The 19,213-nt window shown below is 44.7% G+C and overlaps 1 protein-coding gene across 5 annotated transcripts in view; it reads right to left on the bottom strand.

Annotated features, from left to right (window-relative positions):
- Positions 1-1,825: 1,825 nt before the first annotated feature.
- AGBL2 (AGBL carboxypeptidase 2) overlaps positions 1,826-19,213 on the bottom strand; it is a 48,038-nt gene continuing 30,650 nt past the window's right edge. For 2 of the 5 annotated variants that reach the window (XM_064364885.1, XM_064364884.1), the window contains exons 12-18: positions 15,407-15,537; positions 11,869-11,935; positions 11,530-11,652; positions 10,917-11,024; positions 7,344-7,430; positions 4,975-5,061; positions 1,826-2,644 (exon numbers count right to left, since the gene is read on the bottom strand). In XM_064364885.1, the coding sequence (XP_064220955.1) occupies positions 2,471-2,644; positions 4,975-5,061; positions 7,344-7,430; positions 10,917-11,024; positions 11,530-11,652; positions 11,869-11,935; positions 15,407-15,537 (777 nt within the window). In that variant the 3' untranslated portion in view covers positions 1,826-2,470. The remainder of the gene's footprint in view (positions 2,645-4,974; positions 5,062-7,343; positions 7,431-10,916; positions 11,025-11,529; positions 11,653-11,868; positions 11,936-15,406; positions 15,538-19,213) is intronic. The other 3 variants (XM_064364886.1, XM_064364887.1, XM_064364888.1) reach the window with 3 other exon arrangements.

Below are 19,213 nucleotides of genomic sequence, written 5' to 3'. Positions count from 1 at the left end.
CTAAGAGTTGTTAAGCAACTGCCTCATGCCTCCCTGACCCCAGCCTGCGTGGGATTCAAACTCAGGTGTTTTAAATCTCATGTTGGTGGCTCTTTAACCCACTACAATGTTCTGAACCTACCAAAATGTCTGACTGGTTTGTTTTGCCTACTAGTCTTTGTTCTCCATCCAGATTTTAAGCACAGGGACAGGAGTGAAATCTTATGCATCACTGCATGCATTCTCCATAGTTCCTAAGTCAGTCACTGCTCAATGCATCTTTTTTTTTTTAAGACAGAGTCTCACTCTGTCACCCAGGCTGGAGTACAGTGATACGATCTCAGCTCACTGCAACCTCTGCCTCCTGAGCTAAAACGATCCTCCCACCCCGGCCTCCAGGGTAGCTGGGACTACAGGCATGTGCCACCATACCCAGCTAATTTATGTATTTTTTTTTTTGTTAGAGACAGGGTTTCACCACATTGCCCAGGCTGGTCTAATATTCCTGGGCTCAAGGGATCTATCTGCCTCAGCCCCGCAAAGTGCTGGGATTACAGGCATGAGCCACCATCCTGGCCTATCTCAGTTTCAAGAGGTGTTGTCAGCTCTCCAAAAACAGACAGATATGCTGCCACCAGATGGTGACAGGACCTTCATTAGGCCCTGTGGTCCAAAGAGTAAGGCTTCTTAAGAAACCATGTTCACAGGCCTGGCGGCTCACTGCAACCTCCGCCTCCTGGGTTCAAGCTATTCTCCTGCCTCAGCCTCCCGATTAGCTGGGATTACAGGCACATGCCACCATGCCCCGCTAATTTTTGTATTTTTACTAGAGATGGGGTTTTGCCATGTAGGGCAGGCTGGTTTTGAACTCCTGGCCTCAAGGGATCCACTCGCCTTGGCCCCCCAAAGGCATGAGCCACCGCACCGGGCTGAATTTCTGAACAACTTTCAAACAAGGTTTGCTTTTGCGATTAGTCTTTTAAAGATATCCTTTTAGGGATAGTAAGTGGAGTTTTGGCTGCTTTCTGGATACTTAAAATGCTGACTAATAGTTTTAGGAAGTAAGGTGTGGCATTGAAGAAGGCCATTTGCAAACCCCCTGTGTAAAGAGCATGGGCTGACATTTCCCTTAAAAAGACTCACGCATTGAGGGTAGCTGCATCTAGGAACTCTCTGTACTCTCTGCTCATTTTTCTGTAAAGCTAAAACTGTTCTAAAATACTTTTTAAATACTCAAACACTAGGATTGCAATAAAATTTGTGTTGTCATGTGGTTCTAATCACTAGTAATCCAGGTGGCTGAAAGTTTAAAAGTGATAATGAAAAATGTGCTAGAGGCCGGGCGCGGTGGCTCAAGCCTGTAATCCCAGCACTTTGGGAGGCCGAGGCGGGTGGATCACGAGGTCAGGAGATCGAGACCATCCTGGTCAACATGGTGAAACCCCGTCTCTACTAATACAAAAAAATTAGCTGGGCATGGTGGCGCGTGCCTGTAATCCCAGCTACTCAGGAGGCTGAGGAAGGAGAATTGCCTGAACCCAGGAGGCGGAGGTTGCGGTGAGCCGAGATCGCGCCATTGCACTCCAGCCTGGGTATCAAGAGCGAAACTCCGTCTCAAAAAAAAAAAAAAAAAAAAATGTGCTAGAAAACTTTCAATCCCATGTGATAGAAAACCTGGCATGAGCTGGAGTGACCCTCCTCTAAATGACTCCAGCGTGTTGACATGACAGGCTGTAGCTGGCAGACTATGCTTGGTGCTCAGGAGGGACTATTGGAAAGAAAAGGTGGATATAAAATATCTGTTCACATAAAATTATGCAGTTAGCCAATCAAAGGAAACAACTGGTTAGAGAGAAAGAATTTTCTTTTTTTTTTTTTGCTCACCTTCAACTGTCTTGATAGAGTTATAGAGAGAAAGAATTTTAATCAGCAGGTTAAAAAATTTACAAAACCTTGAACATAAGATATGCAACATTAAATTGTGAATAATACATGCATTGTTATTTCCATGTAGGAATACCTCATTCTGAGCAAACCTGACATATAGCAGTCAGACTGACCATTCATCACTGGAAAGCTTTGACACAAGACTTTTTTTTTAATATAGCACTTTCCCAAAATGTGTTTAACACAGAGTTTGATTTTTAAAAATTGATTTGTACATAATTTTAGAGAGAATAGCTATTGGTTAAAATGAGGAATATCTGTGCTGCCACAAGGTGTGCCATGAGAGCACACTTCAGTTCCTGATAAAGCATTTTTACACATCATAATGAAATTTTACTTTATGAAAAAACAGTTGAATTCATGAGGTATGCATCTTGATCACAACACAGAATGTAAGTACAAAGTGTAAGGTCAGTGCATGATGAGTACACAACACAGTACACCACTAGGAAATGCAGTTCCCAATCACACATCCCCCCCATTACAAAATGTGTCTAATCTCCAACACCCCGAGAAGTGCCTGTGTGGCATAGCCCAGGCTCACCTACGGGTATGTGTATATGTGCAAGGATGGGTATGCTGCCATGGCCACGCAGCCTCTCTTTGTGGCAGGATATCTGCTCCTTGGCCAGTTTGGCTTCACACCTGGAGCTGGCTCCTGGCTGGAGTTCATGGTTCTCTTTGGAGAGCGTGATACTGTAAAGCCTGGCTTCTTATTCTGTGCAAATAAGATTTTTAAAAAGTTGAATTCACTTTATTTCGCCATTTCTAAAGATGTAGTTAGGTTTGGGATTGGCTTTACAAGGAGTTGGTGAGAAGTATTTGCATTTCTTCCCCAAATATCAAAGTAGTTGACACTATTATAGAACAGAGGTGAACTGAGCATTTGTCCTGATCCTCAGCCAAATCACAGTCAACATGAGCAACACTTTTTTTTTTTTTGAGACGGAGTCTTGCTCTGTCACCCAAGCTGGAGTGCAATGGTGCAATCTCAGCTCACTGCAATCTCTGCCACCTGGGTTCAAGCAATTCTCCTGCCTCAGCCTCCTGAGTAGCTGGGACTATAGGCATGTGCCACCATGCCTGGCTATTTTTTTTTTTTTTGTATTTTTAGTAGAGACGAGGTTTCACCATATTGCCCAGGCTGCCCTCAAACTCCTGATGTCAAGTGATACTCCAGCCTCAGCCTCCCAAAGTGCTGGAATTACAGGCATGAGCCACCACACCTGGCCAACATGGGCAATATTTTAATTGCCCCAAGAAGCAGAAAGACTGCATTTTATAAGCTGTCTAGAAACATTAGAAAAACGGTCTATGAAGGTAGCAGACTGCCTCATTTTCTTCAATTCTGTTTATCTGACACGTTATAGAAGTTAAATACCCACATTTCTGTTACACAAATATCACACCAGAAAGAAAATACGAGGCAGGAGAATCTTGAGCCCAGCAGGTGGAGGCTACAGTGAGCCGAAATTGTGCCACTGCACTCCAGCCTAGCGATAGAGCAAGTCCCTGTCTCAAAAGAAAAAAAAAAAAAATTAAGAAAATGAAGTAGAGATAAAGGTTTGGATGACATTCATCCACTACACTGGATTTAATTGAATTCATGGTTATATGTTACAACCTAATTAGTATGTTGCAGTTCCGGGATATGGTTTTTGCTACTCATAGGCTTCCAGCAATGAATACTAAGTGAAGAAAGAGGACAAGCTCATTATTTATTAGTTTGTCAGGACTGAAACTCTTTAATTTGACTTTATTTAAGCCCATCTTTTCACTGCTCTTCATTTTCTGTTATACTATGGTGACTGGACTATCAGTCTTGTCACTCCTAGAGGATCTTATCTTCGTGTCTTTTAAGGGCCCTGCCCATCGTAGACAGTAGCTGACACTGATAGGTAAATGAGAGCATCAGTGCAAGAATTCCCAAGTAAGAGACTTGGAAAGACAGCAGGGACTCAGTCCATTGGGAGAACCATCCATTCTTTATCTAGTACACCTAACTCAATCCACTGATTCTCAACCTGGGTTTCACCCAGACACATGTGAATAAAACCATCCTGTAAACATACTCTGGGCTATTAGAAACAACAGCTTACTGGCTGTTTCTCCACCTCTTTTTTCCTCCCTTTCAGGGAATGCAAATGAGTATGACAAATGTTATTATATGGATAAATATGAATTCATTCAAACTTATTCTTTTTATTTTTCATATTTATTTATTTATTTATTTTTGAGACAGAGTCTCACTCTGCTGCCCAGGCTAAAGTGCAGTGGCACAACCTCAGCTCATTGCAACCTCTGCCTCCTGGGTTCAAGCGATTCTCCTGCCTCAGCCTCCCAAGTAGCTGGGATTACTAGTGTGTACCATCACACCCAGCCAATTTTTGCATTTTTAGTCTAGATGGGGTTTGGCCATGTTGGCCAGGCTGGTCTCAAACTCCTGACCTCAGGTGATCCACTCACCTCAGCCTCTTAAAGTGCTGGGATTACAGATGTGAGCCACCAAGCCCAGCCTAGACTTACTAAGTTTTTTTTTTTTTTTTTGAGATGGAGTTTTGCTCTTGTTGCCCAGGATGGAGTGCAATGCTGTGATCTCGGCTCACCACAACATCCGCCTCCTGGGTACAAGCAATTCTCCTGCCTCAGCCTCTCAAATAGCTGGGACTACAGCCATGTGCCACCATGCCTGGCTAGTAGAGACAGGGTTTCTCCATGTTGGCCAGGGTAGTCTCAAGCTCCTGACCCCAAATGATCCACCCACCTTGGCTTCTCAAAGTGCTGGGATTACAGGCATGAGCCACCGTGCCTGGCCTAAAACTTAGTCTTTTAAAAAAGCAAGTATTTCACAAATCTTGGTACTGAATGGTCAGTGGTAACTATAGCCTGAGGGTGCAAAATGCCTTAGATGTTCACCTGAGCAGAATAAATCTGAGAAGGTAAAACTGGACTGTGGATCACCACCCCTCCAAATCACATAATACACTTGAGAACTAATTAAAATTAATAGCTGGCCAATAAGTATATACAGTATACTAGGTAAAGTACCTGCATTTTCTCTTTATTCTTAGGCAGAATCAGGGTGGTCATTGATGGGTCCAGGGGGGTGTCTTTGTCTCTTCTATTGAAATTTGTCTAAAATAAATGAACATATCTTCAGTAAATTTTCCACGTGAACAAGTATGATTATAATGAATATGCATTATTTGCTTCTTTTTTTTGTTTGTTTGTTTTTTGAGACAGAGTTTCACTCTTGTTACCCAGGCTGGAGTGCAATGGCGTGATCTTGGCTCACCGCAACCTCCGCCTCCTAGGTTCAGGCAATTCTCCTGCCTCAGCCTCCTAAGTAGCTGGGATTACAGGCACGCGCCACCATGCCCAGCTAATTTTTTGTATTTTTAGTAGAGACGGGGTTTCACCATGTTGACCAGGATGGTCTCGATTTCTTGACCTCGTGATCCACCCGCCTCGGCCTCCCAAAGTACTGGGATTACAGGCATGAGCCACTGCGCCCGGCCTATTTGCTTATTTATATATGTTAATTCATTATGATAATCTCACACAAGAAGGCAGGCAAAACATAATTCAAAGAAGGAAAAATGATTCAAAGGGGGAAAAGTGACTAATTTACAAAGTGCCTATGATATGCCAGGTGCTTTGTACTTTCACACAAATTCATGAACCTTAGGATGTAGATATTATCATCTCAATATTTTAGATGCAAAAACTTAGTCTCAGGGTGGTCAGATGACTCACAGAATATTAAACAGTGAGGCAAGACAGACTTCAAAATTTGTGCTCTTGTCACCAGCTGTGCTCTGTGGAGATTCCCCAGTATCACACAGTGAGACTTCATTAATAGCACTGTTAACCATAGGGTAGTGTTTCACACAAGGAGGGTCCATTTTGCACCCTATCACCTGAGAATCAGCTACTATTGTACAAAACCTTTTAACCTTAAACTCCTGAACTCAAGTGATTCTACCACCTCAGCCTCCCAAGTACTAGGACTACAGGGGCAGGTTACCACATCCAGCCAAGTTTTAAAATTTTTTGTAGAGACAGGATCTTGCTATGTTGCTTAGGCTGGCCTCGACCTCCTGGCCTCAAGTGATGATCCTCCCACCTCAGTCTCCCAAAGTGCTGGGATTACAGGCGTGAGCTACTGTACCTGACCTCAAACCCCCCTGCCCACTTTTTTTTTTTTTTTTTATACAGGGTCTTGCTCTGTCACCCAGGCTGGGGTGCAGTGGCAGGATTACAGCTCACTGCAGCCTTGACCTTTCAGGCTCAATCAATCCTCCTACCTCAGTCTCCCAAGTAGCTAGGACTATAAGCATGCGCCACCATGTCTAGCTAATTTTTTTTTTTTTTTTGAGACAGAGTCTCACTCTGTCACCTAAGCTGGAGTGCAATGGCAAAATCTCAGCTCACTACAACCTCTGCCTCCTGGGTTCAAAAATTCTTGTGACTCAGCTTCCTGAGTAGCTGGGACTACATGCATGCATCACCACACCCAGCTAATTTTTATATTTTTAGTAGAGATGGGGTTTCACCATGTTGGCCAGGCTGGTCTCCTGGCCTCATGTGATCCGCCCACCTTGTCCTCCCAAAGCGTTGGAATTACAGGCGTGAGCCACTGTGCCTGATCAAACTTATTCTTTTAAAAAAGCAAATAACTGGTTGGGTGCGGTGGCTCACGCCTGTAATCCCAGCACTTTGGGAGGCTGAGGTGGGAGGATCACCTGAGGTCAGGAGTTCCAGGCCAGCCTGGTCAACGTGGAGAAACTCCGTCTTTACTAAAAATGCAAAATTAGCTGGGTGTGGTGGTGCATGCCTTTAATCCCAGCTACTCGGGAGGCTGAGGCAGGAGAATCGCCTGAACCCTGGAGGCAGAGGTTGCAGTGAGCCGAGATCGCGCCATTGCACTCCAGCCTGTGCAACAAGAGTGAAACTCTGTGAAAAAAACCCAGCAAATAATTCACAAACCTTGGTACTGAATGGTCAGTGGTAGCACTGCATGTGAAGCACACCTTACAATTCATGGCAACACTCGATGTGTTGTTAACCTCCTAAGGCTGAGAACAAGTGCCTCATTCCCTGTTACTTTCTTACATGACATGTTGCCATGGCATTTCAAAATAATGGCTGCCTAAAAAAATGTTCATTGAAATGAAATGTTCAATGGCAAGCTTTTAACTCTAGATGGGCTCCCTCCAGCCCTGGTATGTCCCAGGGGCCAGGTAGTTTGTAGCCTGAGGCTGCAAAATGCCTTAGATGTTCACCTGAGCAGAACAAATCTGTGAAGGTAAAACTGGACTGTGGATCACCGCCCCTCCAAATCATATAATACATTTGAGAACTAATTAAAATTAATTGCTGGCACATAAGTATATACAGTATATTGGGTCAAGTACCTGTATTCTCTCTTTATTCTTAGGCAGAATCAGGGTGACCATTGATGAGTCCAGGGGGGTGTCTTTGTCTCTTCTATTGAAATTTGTCTAAAATAAATGAACATATCCTCACTAAATTTTCCACTTGAACAAGTGTGATTACAGTGAATATACATTATTTGTTTGCTTCTTATTCATACATGTTGATTCATTATGATATTCTCACACAAGAGGACAGGCAAAACATAATTTAAAGAAGTAACAATTCGGAGAAAAAATGACTAATTTACTGAGTGCCTACCATATGCCAGGTGCTTTACACTTTCACACACTAATTCTTTCAACAACCACAGAATACAGATATTACCATCTCAGTATTTCAGATGCAGAAACTTAGTCCCAGGGTGGTCAGATCATGCACAGAATATTAAACAGTGGGGCTCAAATTTGAACTCAAGACAGTCTTCAAAATTTGTGCTTTTGCCACCAGCTGTGCTCTGTGGAGATTCCCCAGTATCGCATGGTGAGACCTCATTATAGTACTGTTTTTTGTTGTTTGTTTTTTTGAGACAGAGTCTCGCTCTGTCGGCCAGGCTGGAGTGCAGTGGCACGATTTGGCTCACTGCAATCTCTGTCTCCAGGCTCAAGCAATTCTCCTGCCTCAGCCTCCAAAGTAGCTGGGATTACAGGCATGTGCCACCATGCCCAGCTAATTTTTGTATTTTTAGTAGAGACGGGTTTCACTATGTTAGCCAGGTTGGTCTCAAACTCCTGACCTCAGGCAATCCGCTCGCCTCGGCCTCCCAAAGTGCTGGAATTATAGGCATGAGCCACTGCATCTGGCCCTGTTTTTTTTTGTTTTTTTTTTTGAGACGGAGTTTCACTCTTGTCACCCAGGCTAAAGTGCAATGGTGCGATCTCGGCTCACTGCAACCTCCACCTCTTGGACTCAAGTGATTCTCCCACCTCAGCCTCCCAAGTAGCTAAGACTACAGGGGTAAGCTACCACATGCAGGTAAGTTTTAAAATTTTTTGTAGAGATAGGATCTTGCTATGTTGCTTAGGCTGGTCTCGACCTCCTGTCCTCATGTGATCCTCCCACCTCAGCCTCCCAAAGTGCTGGGATTACAGGTGTGAGCTACAGTGTCTGACCTTGAACACCTTTTTTTTTTTTTTGAGATGTGGTCTTGCTCTGTTCCCAGGCTGGGGTGCAGTGGTAGGATCACAGCTCACTGCAGCCTTGACTTCTCAGGCTCAAGAGAGCCTCCTACCTTAGCCTCTCAAGTAGCTAGGACTATAAGCATGCACCACCATGTCTAGCTAATTTTCTTTTTTTTTTTATGTTTTATTTTTATTACTTTTTTAAACTCATGATATAAAGAATTTTTTTTTTCGAGATACAGTCTCGCTCTGTTACCCAGACTGGAGTGCAATGGTACAATCTCAGCTCACTGCAACCTCTGCCTCTTGGGTTCAAGCAATTCTTGTGACTCAGCTTCCTGAGTAGCTGGGACTACAGGCATGCAACACCACACCCAGCTAATTTTTGTATTTTTAGTAGAGATGGTTTTCACCATGTTAGCCAGGCTGGTCTTGAACTCCTGGCCTCATGTGATCTGCCTGCCTTGTCCTCCCAAAGTGCTGAGATTACATGTGTGAGCCACTGTGCCCAGTCATGTCTCGCTAATTTTTAAAAAAAATTTGTGTGGGCCGGGCGCGGTGGCTCAAGCCTGTAATCCCAGCACTTTGGGAGGCCGAGGCGGGTGGATCACGAGGTCAAGAGATCGAGACCATCCTGGTCAACATGGTGAAACCCCATCTCTACTAATACAAAAAATTAGCTGGGCATGGTGGCGCGTGCCTGTAATCCCAGCTACTCAGGAGGCTGAGGCAGGAGAATTGCCTGAACCCAGGAGGCGGAGGTTGCGGTGAGCCGAGATCGTGCCATTGCACTCCAGCCTGGGTAACAAGAGCGAAACTCTGTCTCAAAAAAAAAAAAAAAAAATTTGTGTGGAGATGGGGGTCTTGCTATATTGCCAGGGCTAGTCTCGAACTCCTAGACTCAAGTGATCCTCCTGCTTCAGCCTCCCAAAGTGCTGGGATTACAGGTTTGAGCCACCATGCCTGGACATCCAGGCTGGAGTACAGTGGTATGATCATGGCTCACTGCTGTCTCCAACTCTGGGCTTATGTGATCTGCCCACCTCAGTGTCCCAAGTAGGTGGGACTACAGGCATGCACCACCATGCCTAGCTAATTTTTATTGTTTGTAGAGATGAGATCTCACTATGTTGTACAGGGTGGCCTTGAACTCCTGGGGTCAAACAATCCTCCTGCCTCAGCCTTCTAAAGTATTGGGTTTGGCCAGGCATGGTGGCTAACACATGCAATCCCAGCACTTTGGGAGGCTGAGGCGGGCGGATCACCTGAGGTCAGGAGTTCGAAACCAGCCTGGCCAACATGGTGAAACTCCATCCACACTAAAAATACAAAAATTAGCCAGGTGTGGTGGCGGGTGCCTGTAATCCCAGCTAGTCAGGAGGCTGAGGCGGGAGAATCACTTGAACCTGGGAGGTGGAGGCTGTAGTGAGCTGATGAGATAGCACCACTTCACTCCAGCCTGGGTGACAGAGTGATACTCTGTCTCAAAAAAAAGAAACAAACAAATAAGAAAACACACAAAGTGTTAGGTTTACAGGCATCAGCCACCATGCCCGGCCAACCTATTTTTTTACATTAAAAAATCAAGGATTTTCTCCGGGAATGGTAGCTCATGCCTATAATCTCGGTACTTTGAGAAGCAGAGGTGGACATATTACTTGAATTTAGGAGTTTGAGACCAGCAGCCTGGGCAACATGGTGAAACCCTGTCTCTACTAAAAATACAAAAATTAGCCAAGCATGGTGATGGGCACCTGTAATCTCAGCTACTCCAGAAACTGAGGCACAAGAATCACTTGAACCCAGGAGGGAGAAGTTGCAGTAAGCCAAGATTGTGCCATTGCACTCCAGCCTGGGTAACAGAGCAAGACTCTGTCCCCAAAAAAAAAAAAAAAAATCAAGGATTTTATAGTCATAAAACTATAAAGTACTAAACATTGGTGGAGTGTCTCTTCTCTGTGTTGTCACTGCAACCTACTCTGTGATATAATTTCCTAATTACTTGTTGAAATCTCCACTGGAGTCTGAAGTCCCTGAGGCAGGGATAGTTATTTTGTTCAAGGTTGCATTCTTAGCATCCAGTAAAGGGACTGGCAGGCAGTAGGTACCCAGTAAAATTCATTTATTTATTTTAAAATAAAATTTGCTGATTGAATGGATGGGTGGGTAGATGGATAAAGAGATGGTAAGTCAGCCTATTCTTATGGCCTTGGTGTAAAATCACAAATCACCAATATTTGATTCCAGACTTCAGTCATGTCTAATCCAAAGCATTGTCAATGTCTTCCCCAATTTTAATGTTTTCTTGCTCCCAGTGGCACTGTCAGGTTAGGGTAACATAAATGGCTATAATATTTGTCACCCTGTGGGAGAGAGGTGCTAATTTCAGAAATTAGAGAATCTGTGTGACAAAGAGTTAAACAAAAATACTACCTCATTTAATCTCAGGTTTTCATTTTTCACTGGTAAAGAACTGGAATTCTCTGAGTTTTTGAAAAAGGTTGGCTGCTTTTGGAGAGTAGAAGCAAATCCTGCCCTTTCCTAGAAGGATTGAGTGAAAAGAGAATCTTTTTTTCAATTGATCTATTCAAAATTGATTTACTCAACAGCAAAACTTCTAGCTCTGAAAGCATTTTTGTCTTTAGAAAGCAGAGGGTATGGTGTGAGTGTGGCAGCTTGGAGAAAGATTGATGAGCTATCCAGGTGTCTTAGTCTGGACCAGGCCTGGCCCCCAGCCACCCATCTACTCCAGACTAGCTCTTGCCACTACCATTCCAGTACTTTGTCTTTCCTCTGGAAATTCAGACTTGGCTAAAACCCAGACTCCTATGCCAGAGTGTAGGAGAGCATCAGTAGGCCAAGGCCGAAACCTGCTCAGAGACATCCAGAGGGCCCTTGGAAGGGTTCTGAGGCCAAAACACAAAGTCTCCCCCTGCCCCAATCTCCATCCCCTTTTTGGTTTAGAGTAAACTTAACCCCCTTTCCTTCTCCCTCTATGGAATACTCTGTAACCAGAAAGTAGAAATAGCCAGCAAGTCTTTCTTACGGCGGTATCTTCCGTTAACTTTAACTTCTGCATCAAATTTTTTCTCTGATACTGCTCATTTCGCTGTTTCCTAGTCTGAAGTGACTTCTTTTTTTTCCTCTTAAGCATCTTCTTCTGATTCAGCTATTCCAGAAAGTAGACACTGGTCACTGAGGATTCCAGAACTAGGCCCACCCACAAGTGGCACTCTTCATACAACACTCAAGACACAGGCTAACTCAGTATGCAGCCTCGTGGTGTTGGTTTGGAGTGCTGGGATTACAGGCGTGAGCCACCGTGCCCAGCCATGTCATGATTTTTTTAAGGCTGCTATTTCTTGGGTATAAGAGTTCAGCTTACTTCATCTGCTATGTTTGCTAGGTGAACAGGAAGTCCATCTGAGAGAGAACTGTCAGAGCCACTGGTGCTGTTTCCAAAAGAAAAAAAGAAGAGGAAATTGCTGTCATTGATATGTCTAGAAAACATAACATTTACCACAGTAGCTGTATGGGACTAGGATTAAGAGATCTTCTAGTCTACTATATTATTTTCTTCCTTTTTTATATTTTTGGGATAGGGTCTCACTCTGTCACCCAGGCTGAAGTGCAGTATTGTGATCATAGCTCACTGGAGTCTTGAGCTCCTGGGCTCAAGAGATCCTCCCACCTCAATCTTCTGAGGAGCTGGGACTACAGGCTTGCACCGCCATGGCTGGCTAATTTTTAAAATTCTTGTAGACAAGAGATTGCCTGTGTTGTTTCCTAGGCTGGTCTTGAACTTTTGTGTTCAAGTGATCTTCTTGCCTCAGCCTCCTAAACTGCTGAGATTACAGGTATGAGCAACTGCAACTGCACCCAAACAATTACTAAGAATTCTTGATGGTCGGGCATGGTGGTGCATGCCTGTAATTTCAGCACTTTGGGAGGTCAAGATGAGTGGATCAGCTGAGGTCAGGAGTTTGAGACCACCCTGACTACATGGTGAAACCCCATCTCCACTAAATACAAAAAAATTAGCCAGGTGTGGTGACACGTGCCTGTAGTCCCAGCTACTTGGGAGGCTGAGGCAGGAGAATAGCTTAAACCTGGGAGGCAGAGATTGCAGTGAGTGGAGATCATGCCATTGCACTCCATCCTGGGCAACAAAAGTGAAACTCTGTCTCAAAATCTATATGGCAAAGCAAATACTGGCCAGATGGGCAAAATCACCCTTGGTGGAGGTTGTGAGAGGCCACAGGATTCTCAATGTGCAGGCCTACAGAACAGCAGAGGACTGTGATTTGTTTGAAAACGAGGGATCTTTCTGATTCACTCCTCTGTGGCTGGTACCAATTCAGAAAGTAATCCCAGCATTTTGGGAGGCCGAGATGGGTGAATCACAGGTAAGGAGTTCAAGACCAGCCTGGCCAACATGGTGAAACCCCATTTCTACTAAAAATTCAAAAATTAGCCGGGTATGGTGGTGGATGCCTATAATCCCAGTTACTCGGGAGGCTGAGGCAGGAGAATTGCCTGAACCCAGGAGGCGGACGTTGCAGTGAGCCGAGATCGTGCCATTGCACTCCAGCCTGGGTAACAAGAGCGAAACTCCGTCTCCAAAAAAAAAAAATAAAGTTGTATTGTCCAGCTGAAACCTCAGACTTGGACTTCTTCTCTATCTGCACTAACTTCCTTGAGATCCCACCCAGTTGTTGTTGTTGTTGTTTTTTGTCTAACTCTGTAGCCCAGGTTGGTGTGTAGTAGTGTAGCCATAGCTCACTGCAACCTTGAACTCCTGAGCTCAGCAATCCTCCTGCCTCAGCTTCTTGAGTAGCTAGGACTACAGATGCATGCCCCTACCCCTGCTAAGTTTTTTTTTTTTTTTTTTTTTTTTTGAGACAGAGTCTCACTTTGTCACTTAGACTGAAATGCAGTGGTGCAATCCTGGCACGTGGCAACCTCCACCTCTGGGGTTCAGGCGATCCTCCCTCCCTCCTCAGCCTCTAGAGTAGCTGGGATTACAGGCATGTGCCACCACATCCAGCTAATTTTTATATTTTTAGTAGAATGGGGTTTCACCATGTTGGCCAAGCTGGTCTTGAACTCCTGACCTCAAGTGATCCGCCTGCCTCGGCTTCCCAAAGTGCTGGGATTACAGGTGTGAGCCACCATGCCTGGCCCTCTGTTAAAGTTGAAATATCTACCTGGCTGGGCATGGTGGCTTCCGGTTGTAATCCCAGCAATTTGGGAGGCTGAGGTAGGTGGATCCCTTGAGTCCAGTAGTTAGAGACCAGCCTGGGCAACATGGCAAAACCTGTTCTCTATTAAAAAAATACAAAAATCAACTGGGTGTGATGGTACACACCTGCAGTCTCAGCTATTTGGGGAGCTGAGGCAGGAGGATTGCTTGAGCTCAGTAAGTTGAGGATGCAGTGAGCAGAGATTGCACCACTGCACTTCAGCCTGAGTGGAGAGCAAGACTCTGTCTCAAGAAAAAAAAGAAATCATCTATCCAATGATGACTCTCTCCACTGATCCACTGGACCTCTCCACTGACCTCCAGACCTATATATCCTACTGTTTGTTCAATAACTCCACTAAATATAAAATGGGCATTACAAACTTAACAAGCCTAATGTCAGACTCCTGATCTTCACTACCTCCCTATTTGCACTCCTTTAATCTTTCCCATCTCAGTTAAAGGCAACTCCATCCAACCAATCATGGAGTCATTCTCTTCTTCTTCTTTTTCTTTTTTGAGACGGAGTTTCGCTCTTGTTACCCAGGCTGGAGTGCAATGGCGCGATCTCGGCTCACTGCAACCTCTGCCTCCTGGGTTCAGGCAATTCTCCTGCCTCAGCCTCCCGAGTAGCTGGGATTACAGGCATGCGCCACCATGCCCAGCTAATTTTTTGTATTTTTAGTAGAGACGGGGTTTCACCATGTTGACCAGGATGGTCTTGATCTCTTGACCTCGTGATCTCCCTGCCTTGGCCTCCCAAAGTGCTGGGATTACATTTTTTTTTTTTTTCAATTATGGAGTCTTACTCTGTCGCCCAGGCTAAAGTGCAGTGGCGCCATCTTGGCTCACTGCAACCTCCACCTCCCGGGTTCAAGCAATTCTCCTGCCTCAGCCTCCTGAGTAGCTGGAATTACAGGCACGCGCCAATACATCCGGCTAATTTTTGTATTTTTAGTAAAGATGGGGTTTCACCATGTTGGTCAGGTTGGTCTTGAACTCTTGACCTCATGATCTGCCCGCCTCAGCCTCCCAAAGTGCTGGGAATACAGGCGTGAGCCACCGTGCCTGGCCCATTCTATTCTTTTCTCATGCCCCATATCCAATCATAGGCAAATCCTAATGTTTATAATTTCAAAATATAGCTAGAATCCAACCAATTCACACATCCCCCTGCAACTACTACTGGTATTCCAGTCTAAGCTGCTATTACCTTTTACCTGTATTATTGCAAGAGCCTCCTATGGACTCTCCCTGATTAGAACTTTCCTCTTTATGATGTATTTTTCACACAACAGCCAGTGTTCCTGTTGAAACTAAAACCTGTCACACCAGTTGCCTACAAGGCCCTACACAAACTGCCTGCCCAACTCCCTACTCCTTTCTAATGCCTAAAACAGAGGCTGGCAAAGAATATGCACTGTTTTGTTGTTGTTGATGTTTCTGAGCCTGTCCACAGGCTAGAGTGCAGTGGCATGATCTTGGCTCACTGTAGTCTTAACTTCCTGGGCTCAGGTGATCCTCCCACCTCAGCCTCTCCAGTAGCTGGGACTACAGGTGTGCACCACCAAGCCCAGCTAATTTTTAATTTTTTATAAAGACAAGATCTCACTATATCACCCAGGCTAACAACAAAGTATTAAAAATAAAATAAAATAAAACACTGGTTTTTCTTTGTTACCTGGATTCAATGTCAGACAAAGAGATACCACTCCAACTTCCTTCTAAATCTTTATCTTGTCCAAGTTTATTGAATTTCTTGTGGATTTTCTGTCGTAAAAGCTCCTTAAGCTCTGCTAGACACTGAGTGAACTATAAAAGTGAAAAAAAGAACTATTTTGACAATTCATTTTATTTATTTAATTTTTTTTTTTTTGAGATGGAGTTTCGCTCTTGTTGCCCAGGCTGGAGTGCAATGGTGCGATCTTGACTCACTGCAACCTCTGCCTCCTGGGTTCAAGCGATTCTCCTGCCTCAGCCTCCTACACAGCTGAAATTACAGGCATGTGCCACCACACCCAGCTAATTTTGTATTTTTAGTAGAGATGGGGTTTCACTATATTGGTCAGGCTGGTCTCGAATTCCTTACCTCAGGTGATCCATCCGCCTCGGCCTCCCAAATTGCTTGGATTACAGGGGTGAGCCATCGTGCCTGGTCCATTTTATTTATTCATCAAGTATTTACTAAGTAATGCTGAAAGGCATTTTATTTATTGCTGGGAACAAAAATATGAATAATCTGCATTCCTGCTATTAAGAACATGTTAACAGATAAATTACATAAGCTGGAGGAACAGATAAACATTTTTTTAGGGCAGAACATCAATGAGCACCTCTGTAGCCACTTTTCTCTGGCTATAGCCAACTTCTTTTTCTTTTTTCTGAGACAGAGTCTCACTCTGTTGCCAGGCTGGAGTACAGTGGCGCGATCTTGGTTCACTGCAACCTCCGCCTCCTGGGTTCAAGCGATTCTCCTGCCTCAGCCTCCCGAATAGCTGGGACTACAGTTGTGCACCATGATGATGCCCACCTAATTTTATTTTCTTTTTTTTGAGACAGAGTCTCGATCTTTTGCCCAGGCTGGAGTGCAGTGATGTGGTCTTAGCTCACTGCAACCTCTGCCTCCAGGGTTCAAGCAATTTTGCTTCAGCCTCCTGGGTAGCTGGGAATACAGGCACCTACCACCATGCCTGGCTACTTTTTTTTTTTTTTTGAGACAGAGTCTCCCTTTGTGGCCAGGTGCCAGGCTGGAGTGCAGTGGTGCAATCTCGGCTCACTGCAACCTCCACCTCTTGAGTTCAAGCAATTCTCCTGCCTTAGCCTCCCAAGTAGCTGGGACTACAGGCGTGCCACCATACCCAGCTAATTTTTGTATTTTTTTAGTACAGACGGGGTTTCACCATGTTGGCCAGGATGGTCTCGATCTCTTGACCTCGTGATCTGCCCGCCTTGGCCTCCCAAAGTGCTGGGATTACAGACGTAAGCCACCGTGCCTGGCCTATTTTATTTTTTTATTAATTAATTTTATTAGAGATGGGGTTTCATCGTGTTGGTCAGCTTATTTTCTTTTTTTTTAGAGACAGGATGTCACCCAGGCTGAAGTGCAGTGGCACAATCATGGCTCACTGCAGCCTTAACCTCCCAGGCTCAACCTCCCACCCCAGCCTCCCCAGTAGCTGGGATTACAAGCACATGCCACCACTTCTGGCTAATTTTTGCATTTTTTTGTAGAGACAGTCTCACTTTGTTGCTCAAGCTAATTTCCAACTTTTGGGCTCAAGTGATCACCTGCCTCAGCCTCCCAAAGTGCTGGGATTATAGGCATGAGCCACTGTACCCTACTCATTTTTATTTTTTTGCTTTTTGTTGCCTTTCAAAAGCATACCCTACTTATTTTATTTTATTTTTTGATGTAACAAGGAAGGAAAACTTAGAATGAGGTTGTTCAGATTTTGACCCATGGAAAATATGGTTTAACAGACTGTGCTGTGGTTAAATTTTCCTTTGAATATTTTCATTAAACAGTTGCATCTAGGGTAGAGCATATCCAGTGTTCTTGGGGTCAGCATTTCAGAAGGGGTATGAGAGATGAATTAGAGACCATGAGTACAGACTACCCCCCCTACTTTTTTTTTTATTTGAGACGGGATCTTGCTCTGTTGCTTAGGCTGGGGAGTTCACAGCTCACTGCAGTCTCTCAACCTCCTTGGCTCAGGTGATCCTTCCACCTCACTCTCCCGAATAACTGGGACTATAAGCATGTACTACCATGCTTGGCTAATTTTTTAAAATTCTTTTGTAGAGACTGGGTCCTAGTATGTTTCCCTGTCTGGTCTTGAACTCCTGTGTTCATGCGATTCTCCTGCCTCAGCTTCCCTAAGTGCTGGGATTATAACCAGCCCATACCCCTTTTTAAGAAGGCATGAGGCCAGGTGCAGTGGCTCATGCCTCCCAACAATTTGGGAGGCTGAGGTGGGAGGATGCTTGATCCCAGGAGTCCAAGACCAGCCTGCGGAACAGAGCAAGGCCACATCTCTACAAAAAATACAAAAATTAGCTTGGTATGGTGGTGTGCACCTGTGGTCCTAGCTTCTTGGGAGACTGAGGCAGGAGGATCACTTGGGTCCAGCAATTCCAAGTCTGCAGTAAGCTATGATCATGCCACTGTACTTTAGTCTGGGCAAGAGTGAGACCCTGTCTAAGACAAAAAAAAAAAAAAAAGAGAGAATGATAAAGGGAGACAGAAATAACCTGCTGGAGGCTGGGCGTGGTGGTTCATGCCTGTAATCCCAGCACTTTGGGAGGCTGAGGTGAGGTGGGGCGATCACCTGAGGAGTTTGAGATCAGCCTGGCCAACATGGTGAAACCCCGTCTCTACTAAAAATACAAACATTAGGGCTGAGCGTGGTGGCTCATGCCTGTAAACCCAGCACTTTGGGAGGCCAAGGCAGCTGGATTGCTTGAGGCCAGGAGTTCAAGACCAGCCTGGCCAATGTGGTGAAACCCCATCTCTACTAAAAATACAAAAATTAGCCAGGCAGGGTGGTGCACACCTGCAATCCCAGCTATGCAGGAGGCTGAGGTGGGAGAATTGCCTGAACCCTCTACTGCGCTCCAGCCTGGGTGACAGAATGAGACTCTATCAAAAAAACAAAACAAAACAAAACAAAAAAACAGAACGGAAAAAAGAATCTGCTGGAGAAACAAAGCTAAAGGAAACTTTTGTTTTGTTTGTGTTTAGGATAGGGGTAGCTGAGAACACCTGTAGCTGAGGGAAAGCAAAGAGAGAAAAAAATTGAGGATATAGATAAGAGAAGAAATGATAATAATCATGATTAGTTTTTTGTTTGTTTTTCAGGAAGACATAATTAATGAAGTGAGACCTCAGAAAAGCCGTAGGGGAAGTTGACAAGTACACACAGAGCAGGGCTAATTTTGGAGAAGAGAAAAGACACCTGTCTGGGCACAGTGGCTCACGCCTGTAATCCCAGAACTTTGGGAGGCCGAGGCTGATGGATCATCTAGGTCAGAAGTTCCAGCCCAGCCTGACCAATATGGTGAAACCCCACCTCTACTAAAAAAAAATCCAAAAATTAGCCGGTCGTGATAGCACACACATGTAATCCCAGCTAATCAGGAGGCTGAGGAGGGAGAATCCCATGAACCTGGCAGGCAGAGATTGCAGTGAGCTGAGATTACACCACTGCACTCCAGCCTAGAAGACAGAGGGAGACCCAGTCTCAAAAAAAAAAAAGAGAAAAGAAAAGACACCTGATTTTTTAAAATAAGAGAAAGGAAAGATAATTGGTGTTGTAGCTAGGCACAGTGGTTCATGCTTGTAATCCCAGCACTTTGAGAGGCTGAGGCAGGAGGATTACAAATCCAGGAGTTGGAGACCAGCCTGATAACAGAGAGAAACCCTGTCTCTATAAAAACTTAAAAATTAGCTGTGGGGCCGGGCGCGGTGGCTCACGCCTGTAATCCCAGC

The sequence above is a fragment of the Aotus nancymaae genome, unplaced genomic scaffold, assembly GCF_030222135.1.
Source record: "Aotus nancymaae isolate 86718 unplaced genomic scaffold, 86718_ANA_hifiasm-v0.15.2.pri h1tg000059l, whole genome shotgun sequence".
Lineage (NCBI taxonomy): Eukaryota > Metazoa > Chordata > Mammalia > Primates > Aotidae > Aotus > Aotus nancymaae.
Note: the sequence above shows the minus strand (reverse complement) of the source record. Positions and strands in the feature narration are given on the sequence as shown.